The sequence below is a fragment of the Panicum virgatum genome, chromosome 8K (genome assembly GCF_016808335.1).
Source record: "Panicum virgatum strain AP13 chromosome 8K, P.virgatum_v5, whole genome shotgun sequence".
NCBI classification, from domain to species: Eukaryota; Viridiplantae; Streptophyta; class Magnoliopsida; order Poales; family Poaceae; genus Panicum; species Panicum virgatum.
In genome coordinates, this window is record NC_053143.1 from 19,894,826 (window position 1) to 19,904,072 (window position 9,247).

Here is a 9,247-nt window from a genome sequence, read left to right on the forward strand (position 1 = left end):
TCTGTACACACTGGGCGGCAAGCCATTAATAAGTGGATCCACAAACACATGTCTGTCATTCTTTTACTCAATGCATTTCAACATAATTCCGGACTTTCTCCTTTACAACGTATAACTTTGTGTCAATGTGTTTGGCACCACACTTGACTCGTTGTTATAGGAGCAAACTACTTAAATGGTTATCGCTGTTGTCAACTATTATTAAAACTCCGGGTACATGTTTCTTTAACCATTCCGCCTGTCCCTCGGCCTCGTATCATGCTATACCATGTCTTTGCATCACATTGATGTTAATTGTATAGGTGAATTCCTCTGAGATTAATGAATGAAATTTGTTTGAGATTCACTTGTGTGCGCTAAGCATCTCGTCCTCCCCTTCTCTCTTGCGATTTGGGTTTAATTCTAATCTTTTGGTGTGTTTCTTGTTTGGAGGAGACCAACCCTTGATTTCGTGATTTGATGAACTCTTTGGAACGATTCCTATGCATATAGCCTAGTGCCAGACCCCCTGGAATCATGGGTTCTCACAAATTGGCGATTTTGTGTTCTTGAGAAAACTCCAATCCTCTTTGATCTTTCCTCGATTTCTCTCGATCTGTGAATCTTTTGGGTGAGATCTTTTGGGGATATGTTCACGGGGTAGTTACGAAGCTTTCCTCCAAGTTTGGTTGGATTTGGACTTCGTTTGCTCGAGATTCGTGGTTTGAAGGTTTGTTTGCGGGTTTTCTGGACGACACCGGTCAGACCGGTGGGCGAGACTGGTCAGATCGGTCAGTCTGGGTTTGAATTGCCCGACCGGTCAGACCGGTCCAGTGCACCGTTCAGACCGGTCTGTGTGTGCTGCGCTGCGGTTTGAGAAGTTTCTCTCGCCTTTACTTCCGCGCTGCGACCTGGGGGTTCTGCTTCGAGATAGCTTGTCCATAGCTATTCTCGCTGACCTAGGTTCGAGGGCTTGCGGTGATTTTGGGACATAGGCCGACGTTTCAAATTTCGAAGAAATTTTGATCAGCTCACATTCACCCCCCCTCTGGTCGCCAGTTTCGGTCCCTCAGTTTTAGATTCAAAGATGTTGTCATCAAGAAAAAACAATGAAGTTTCAAAGGGTGTGCTAGAGCTGCACGGGCATCTCTGGGGCTTTAGTGTTGAGGAGAAGGCAGTGACGTACAGGGGAAAATGTGTTCCATGTGCATCAGATCCAATTACCCTAAATCCCTTTTGTGCCACACATCTCTGCAAAATCTAGCCATTTGGGGGGTGGCTGGGTGGGGGGGGAGCCAATCAATATCCCTTGGCCCGTGATGTATTGGCTGCTACAGCATCCGAGACTGCATTCAGTACAGGTGGACGAATCATCACTGACCATAGAACTAGGCTATCAGGCAACACTGTAGAAGCTTTGATTTGTTTCCAAGACTGGCTTAGAGAAGCAGGTAATATGTTACTGTTTTTCATGTTTTTGGCATTGGTTTATTTACTTAAATCATAAAAACACATACTAACTTTTGTTTTTTGCAGGCGCATCTTATTTGGATATCATAAGGATTGACAGCTTGAACGATATTATTGAAGAAGCTGGAGCTGCATGACCATTAGAAATTCAAGGTCTGAAAGTTTCCATTGCTGTCTTTGTCTTGGCCTTTCCTTCACTTTCAGAAACATTTAGCAGAGTTTGCAGCAGTATTTTGGATAATATAGGCTAATGTCTCTGTTGATCTCCCGACCAAACCCATAGGAAAGTTACAGCATCTCTGTTGCCCTGTTCTTCATGTTTTCAGCTGTTCCTTGGAAGTGTTTCATTTTTTTCAGTCATAGCTTGTGGCGTCAAGCTTTGAGTATCTTGTACATGTTCTTTTTTCTTAATCAGATATCTGGTATATCTGTTATACTATTGCTATCCAGACCTGCAAAGAAAGAAGTGTTAATAATTTCATGCTCTTTTCATCTTGTCCTGTTCTCTTATAAAATTGTTAACATCACCTTCTTCATATATGTGATGGTACATTAAATTAAATAGCAAGCAGTTATTACAGTCCATATTTGAATGTTTGAACCTCACGAGAACTGTTATTATACTTGCAGGAAGGAGTCCATGCTACTTCAAAGTTCTTGTCGCCCATTTGTTTCTTGTAGAGCTTGTCGTAAGCTAGTTGGATAGCTCCTGGCCGTGGATTGATCATCACTGATCTGACTATATCATCGTAGCTCCATGAATAGTTCAAAGCTTAGACTTAAAAGTTACCAATAATGGTGGTTCAGAATTAGCTGCAGGATCTGTCTTGTGTGAGTGTGTCCTATTCTTGTTGTCTTAGCACGTTTCTTCAGTCATGTTCATCTTTACTGACAAAGCATGGGAGATCAATCTTTTATGCCAGCGGCTCAGGACTCTTTTATTTCATTCTGCTTTAACTTGTTTTGTTTTGGCATGCAATTTGACTTGCAAATTAAGAAGTCATGCAGCTGGAGTCAGATAGATATGCATCAGACAGCAGCTATTTAGCTCGCAGGTGTCTGCAGGCGTCTGCAAGCCTGCTTCATTTTGGCCGCAAAATCCGGCAGGAGGTCGCAGGTTGCCGACATGCATTGGCAGGCTCCTGCAGAGTGATTAGTTAGTGCTGGCAGGTGATACGGGAGGCCCTGCAGGCGTCTGCAGACAGGCCCGCCTGCATCTTGATGCTCTGGTGGGAGGAGTCGCAGCTGCGTGTCCTCGTCCTCACCAGCCTGCTCATCCAATTCCTCTTGTTTTTCTTTCTCCTTCTCCGTAGGCAGGCCCTTCCTGGTTGGTTCAGATTCATAATGTGGCTAGCATACCATGGCGGTGATGTTGTGGCGATATATGCGCTCGCCACGCTCTTCAACCGCCATAAGGACCAAGGTGATTGCGGTGGCAGGAGCAGCAACACGCTGCTGGAGGTGGTCTGGGCGCCCGTCCTTCTAATCCACCTCGGTGGACAAGACGGCGTCGCCGCCTACAACATCGAGGACAACGAGCTGTGGAGCCGGCACCTGCTCCCCGCGGTGTCTCAGGTCACCGTGGCCGTGTACGTCTTCTGTAAGTCCTGGCCACGGGGCGGTGACGAGAAGCTGTTGGAGTCAGCGATCCTGCTGTTCGTCGTTGGGTTTGTCAAATGCGTCGTGAAGGCATGGGCTTTTAAGAGAGCGAGCATTTATAGCCTCGTCAGCTCAGGTGCAGCAGCAAAGACAAAGCGAAAAAATGATGGCAACATGGATAATAGAACTACACTTGAGGAGTACGTGAAGGATGCAAGGGATATTGTCATCCGACAACAACCAGAGGAAGACCCTGGTGAGCTATCTAGCTATCTATCCTGTCATGCATCTCCGTATTATCTTCTGTCATCAGCTAGCCTCCCTGCAGCTTAGTTAATAACTAATTCACACCAATAACAAAAATGAAGGCACAGCTGTAATGACGACCTCCCAGGCCCGGGCCCTGTCAATGGAGGTGATCAAGAAGCCAGCTCTTGCTTGTCTCCGAGGATTATCATCAAGCAAGGATGAAGCAGCAGAGGGCAGCAGCAATCATCGACGAGAAAGAGCAGAAGAAGCAAGGAAACTAAGACAACAAGAAAAAGAAGAGCGTGGTGAGGTCTCTAAGCTATTTGTATACCTTTCATCTTCCTACCATCGTCGAATCAGTATCTTTGAGAAATTTTGGGGTCTTATTATTAGGGAAGAAGAGAGAGCATATGAATCCGTGCGAAGAGGGCTCGCTAGTGTTGGAGTTGATCTCCACGAGTCCGATCCAAAGATCGGGCCGAACCCCTTGAACACGCCCTGATCGGGGGCGTCCAGCCCATATGGCTAGTGGGCCCCTGTCGCCCGCGCTATATAGAACGGGAGAGGGGCCGGGGCACGAGATACGAGGTTCACCGCCGCCACAACCCTTTCCCATATCCCTACCGATCTAAGGGTAAGCGCTGGTGCCGACGGGAAGTTCCACCGGTATCGCTGTTCGCCATCGCCGTCTTCCTCGTGCTTCACCGACTACCACTGCCCCGCCATCACCGATCCGGCGTCGACGAGCAGCAGCGCCTCCGCTCCGCCTGTATCAGTCTACTTCTTTCACCCCTCACTCGTTCATGTACTAGATCTAGGCAAGAACCACTGTTTCTACTTGTATTCATAAACAGAACATATTTTCCCTATACCGATCTAGTGCACAGACCCGATCTCGTGCTGATCTAAGCTTAGAAGATCTAACAATGGTACCAGAGCCATTCTCGTGCATTGTTCCGGTTAGGGAAAGATCCAGAGAAGAAAGAAAGAAATGCAAATCGAAGAAAGAATCCCCAGAAATCCTAACTCTAGCAAGAAGAAAGGGCGGCGGGTACCTACCTGTCCTCTACACCGCCATCCCCACCGGACTCGTCGTCTCGCAGGTGAAGAACACCCGGCACCGGCTTTTCGGCGCACCTCCGCCGCCGTGCGGGATAGAACCCCAGAACCCCGAACCGCCGTTCCTCCTTGCCACGCGGGCTCGGGCGCGACCCTGAGATCCCTCGACGGCGGCGCACACGCCAGCGAGGGTCCCCGAGGCGGCGTCCTCCGGCGAGCCGCACCGGCCGCCGCCGCCGGTCACGAACCAGAAGATGAAAGAGAAAAGGAAAGAAAGAAATGGTCTAGGGTTTGAAGGGGGCGGCGGCCGGGAGGGAGTTTTCATCCTTGAGATCCACTCCCGACCGTCGGATTCAATCCGACGGCGCGCAATCGCCCTGCCTGCCGATGGGCCAAAATGAGCCCAAGTGGAGCTCGGCGGCGTGCCGCGCCGGGCCGATTCCGCGGCCCGGGCGTCGGCTGTTGGGCCAAGGGCCTAGGCGCGGGGAGCCTGTAGCGCCTTGACGGGCCGCGGACCGAAATTGGCCATGAGCCAAAAAGAAGACTGACAATTTTCATGTTTTTTCTTTATTCAGAAGCATTTTCAGTTTGAATTTAACATCATATTTTGTCTAGAATTTAAATTTGCACCAAAGTGTAAATTGTTTTAGAATCAAGAACAAAGATATATGCTTCTGAATTTTAGAATTTTTACATGTTTCCGCTGCGAAGAATTGCGAATTTCCCGTCTGTGTTAATTTGAACCAACGACATAATTAATACAGAGGAATATAGAATTTTGACTTGAATACAGAATTTTGAGAATTATGATATTGTAATTTCTGACCAAAGTTGATATTACAATATTATAATCTTGTCCAGAAAATTTTACGCATTTTTTTTCTATCTCTGCCCAAAGGTGATTTAGACTCAATGCACAGAATATTGCCCTGCTTGAATACAGGATTTTGAGAATTATGATATTGTAATTTCTGACCAAAATTGATATTGCAATATTATAATTTTGACTAGAAATTTTGTATGCATTTTCTCTATCTCTGCCCAAAGGTGATTTAGACTTAATGCGCACAATATTGTATGTTTGAATTTTGACTAAAGTTAAATTTAAACATGCCATTATTGTTATCTTGAATTTGTACTCAAATTTCTGAATTCAGAGATCCAATGATACGTCATATGTGAATGCCATTCCAGAATTAAATGGCCAGAACTATGGGAAATGATTTTCAGAAGTTACAAATTGCTCTGGCGATGGCTAATATAGATTTGGTCATCATAATGCCAGCACCAGAAGAACTAGAAAATCGCGTGAGGGCTCAGAACGAAGCAAATGATGCATGTGCTATTCGAGGGAAAGCCCATGACATTGCTTGGACCAAATGGGACGTTTAGCAGGAACATTGGAATATTTCAAACCGCAAGTGCCTGATGATTATCAGAGGTTCCATTTCAGATGGTATAAGAATGCCAATCCCAGAATGTGCCACCGCTACTTAGTATCTAACAATGGTGGAGAGCCAGTTCACTGACTCTTCCAAGGCTTATGCTGCCACTTTGACTAAGCAGCTTATGAACAAGAAATATGCTGGCGGTGGAATAAGAGAACACATTCTAGAAATGAGCCACATGGCAAATAAGCTTAATACAATGAACATGCCTCTTCCAGATCCCTTCATCGTTCAGCTGGTGTTCAAGTCTATTCCCAAGGATTTTTCGATTTTTCATGTCAATTATAACACTCAGCTAGAAAAATGGAACGTTGTGAAGCTGTTTACCATGTGCATTCAAGAAGAGGATAGACTCAGAGCCTCCAATGGAGGTGAGCTTGTCTTCCATGTTCAACAGAAAAAGAAGAACTATCAGAACAATAAGAAACTTTTCCCACCTAATACAAATCAGAAGGAATTTGAGAAGTGTGTCACAATAAAATGATGACTCTATTGATTGTCATTTTGGTGATGGCAAAGGAATGTTGTATGCAATAAGAATAAGAATGCCTCATCATCTATGAATGTTAATAAGAAACAAAAGAATTGATGCAATCTCGTCAAAATTATGGCACTGTCATTTAGGCCATATTTCGAGGGAGAGAATAGAGCGCTTAGTGAAAGCATCAATTCTTCCATCATTAGAATTTTTAGAATTAGAACAATGTATCGATTGTATTAAAGAAAATTTGCTAAGAAAATAAAGAAAGATGCCAAACGCAGTGCGGGAATTTTAGAAATAATCCATACAGATATATGTGGACCATTTTCTGTCACTACTGTGGATGGCTATGATTCATTCATAACATTCACAGATGATTATTCATGTTATGGCTACATTTATCCAATTAACGAATGATCGGAAGCGTTGGATAAATTCAAGATATTTAAAGCAGAAGAAGAAAATCAACATCAAGATAGTAAGATCCGACTGTGTGGGGGGGTGGGGGGTACTACGGTTGGTACACCCCTTGTGGCCAAGTTCCTGGACCTTTTGCGAGGTTCCTTATGGAAAATGGCATAGTTGCCCAGTATTCGACGCCGGGCGAGCCTCAGCAGAACGGAGTAGCAGAAAGAAGAAACCGTACCCTGATGGATATGATCAGAAGTATGATGAGCTACTCCACACTACTGATTAACTTGTGGATGGAGGCATTAAAAACCACCATTTACATTCTTAATCATGTGCCAAATAAATCGGTGCCGAAAACACCGTATGAATTATGGACAGGAAGAGAATCCCTCGCTTAATCACTTTCTTGTGTGGGGTTGTCCAGCTGAGGCTAAGGTATTTAATCCAAACATTAGAAAACTAGATCCCAAGACAGTCAGTTGCCATTTTATTGGCTATCCAGAAAAGTCTAAGGGATATCGTTTCTACTGTCCTGACAGATACACGAAATTTATAGAAACACGACATGCTACCTTCTTAGAAGATCAGATGATCAGGGGGAGCATGGTAGCCAGAAAAATTGATCTTGAGGAGAAGCGGGTGTTCGTTCCCACTCCGATGACTCAAGAGCCTTATTTCTCGTTGCCTGTGGTTGTGGCACCAATAGAGTAGGAAATTGCGGTGCCAACACCTGTTGTCGGTTCTCCTGATGTGGCAGCAAATGAAAATGAGGAACCTATTCCTCAGGATCCAATAGAACCCGTTGCCACGGACGAGAGGGAGCAGCAGTAGCCTCCTGTCCAAGAAATACCAGTTGCAGTGGCCCCGAGTAGGCCACAAAGAATCAGCAGACCAGCTATTTCTGATGACTATGAAGACTATAATAGCGAAAAAATTCAAATGGAGGATGATCCCACCTCTTTTGAAGAAGCCATGAGAAGCGTGAATTCATCCAAGTGGACTGCAACCATGGAAGATGAAATAAAATCTATGAGTGTCAATAAAGTTTGGGACTTAGAAGAAATTCCTAAAGAAGCCAAAATAGTAGGCTGCAAATGGGCCGACAAGACGAAATGTGACTCCAAAGGGAACGTAGAAAGATTTAAAGCGTGACTTGTGGCGAAAGGCTTTACGAAAAGAGAAGTGATAGATTACGATGAGACATTTTCCCCGGTCTCATGTAAAAATTCTTTCAGAATAATAATGGCCTTAGTGGTACATTATGATCTAGAATTACATCAGATGGATGTGAAGACAGCATTCCTGAATGGGAATTTATATGAGAATGTCTACATGGCACAGCCAAAAGGTTTTGTCGTGGAAGGCAAAGAAAACTTAGGGTGCCGCCTGAAGAAATCGATTTATGGCTTAAAACAAGCCTCAAGGCAGTGGTATTTGAAATTTGATAAAACAATAAGAAAGTTTGGATTTAAAGAAAACGAAGAGGACAATTGCATTTATGCAAAGTTCAAGAACGAAAAATTCATTTTCCTCATCCTGTATGTGGATGATATTCTGCTAGCTAGTAGTGATGTCTATCTACTACTAGAGACAAAGAAATTCTTGTCCTTGAAGTTTGATATGAAAGATCTCGGTGAAGCTTCATTCTTTTTAGGAATTGAAATTCATCGAGACAGAAGAAATGGGGTGTTAGCATTATCACAGAAGGCATACCTAGAAAAGATGTTAAAGAAATATGGTATGCATAAGAGCAAGCCCACACCTGCTCCAATAGTCAAGGACGACAGTTTCGGGAAACATCAGTGTCCCAAGAACAAGTACGAGCTCGAACAAATGAAGGCAGTGCCTTATGCTTTGCTGTCGGAAGCTTACAGTATGCACAAGTGTGCACATACCCTGACTTGAGTTTGTTACCGGGTACTTGGCAGATAACAGAGTAATCCAGGCATAGAGCACTGGAAAATGGTAAAGAAAGCTTTACGCTATGTGAGGGGTACAACAGGTCTCATGATGACATGCAGAAAATTAGAATCTTTAGAAATAGAAGGATATTCAGATTCAGACTTTGCAGGAGATGCGGACGATAGAAAATCCACATCTGGATATATCTTTACTCTTGCAAAGGGAGCGATATTGTGGAAGAGCTCCAAGCAGTCAGTCATAGCATCATCCATGATGTATGCTGAATTTGTAGCATGTTATGAGGCCTCAGGGCAGGTCACATGGCTTAAGAAATTCGTACCCAGATTGAAAGTGATCGACAGCATAGAAAGACCAATGAAGTTATACTGCGAGAACGAGCCAGCAGTGCTCTATGCTCATAACAACAAGTCGAGTGGTGCTGCCAAACATATCGACATTAAGTTTTATGTTGTTAAAGAGCAAGTCCAGGATCAAATAATTTGTCTAGATCATATTAGAACGAACAAGATGTTAGCGGATCCGCTTACAAAAGGTCCACCACCCAATGTGTTCTGAGAACACTTAGCCGGCATGGGGTTGAAGAAAGGCCTATGATTCCTGGACAAAGAGGGCCCAAGAATAAGACTCT

General features: G+C 44.4%; 1 protein-coding gene and 1 long non-coding RNA gene across 2 annotated transcripts; both read left to right on the forward strand.

Moving 5' to 3' along the window:
- Positions 1-1,054: 1,054 nt before the first annotated feature.
- LOC120644154 lies at positions 1,055-2,304 on the forward strand. Its single transcript, XR_005663460.1, has 3 exons — positions 1,055-1,430; positions 1,516-1,602; positions 2,080-2,304. It is a non-coding gene; the product is annotated as an uncharacterized LOC120644154 (long non-coding RNA).
- A 10-nt stretch (positions 2,305-2,314) lies between these two features.
- On the forward strand, positions 2,315-3,799 carry LOC120645539. Its single transcript, XM_039922323.1, has 2 exons — positions 2,315-3,304; positions 3,417-3,799. Exons 1-2 carry the CDS (start codon positions 2,671-2,673, stop codon positions 3,797-3,799), a joined length of 1,017 nt encoding a protein of 338 aa, XP_039778257.1. The 5' UTR covers positions 2,315-2,670.
- Positions 3,800-9,247: the final 5,448 nt, after the last annotated feature.

Coding starts and splice junctions, on each gene's coding strand:
- LOC120645539 (XM_039922323.1), top strand. CDS start 2,671: ATGCTCTGGTGGGAGGAGTCGCAGCTGCGTGTCCTCGTCCTCACCAGC. Junction 3,305..3,416: donor ACAACCAGAGGAAGACCCTG/GTGAGCTATCTA, acceptor ACAAAAATGAAG/GCACAGCTGTAATGACGACC.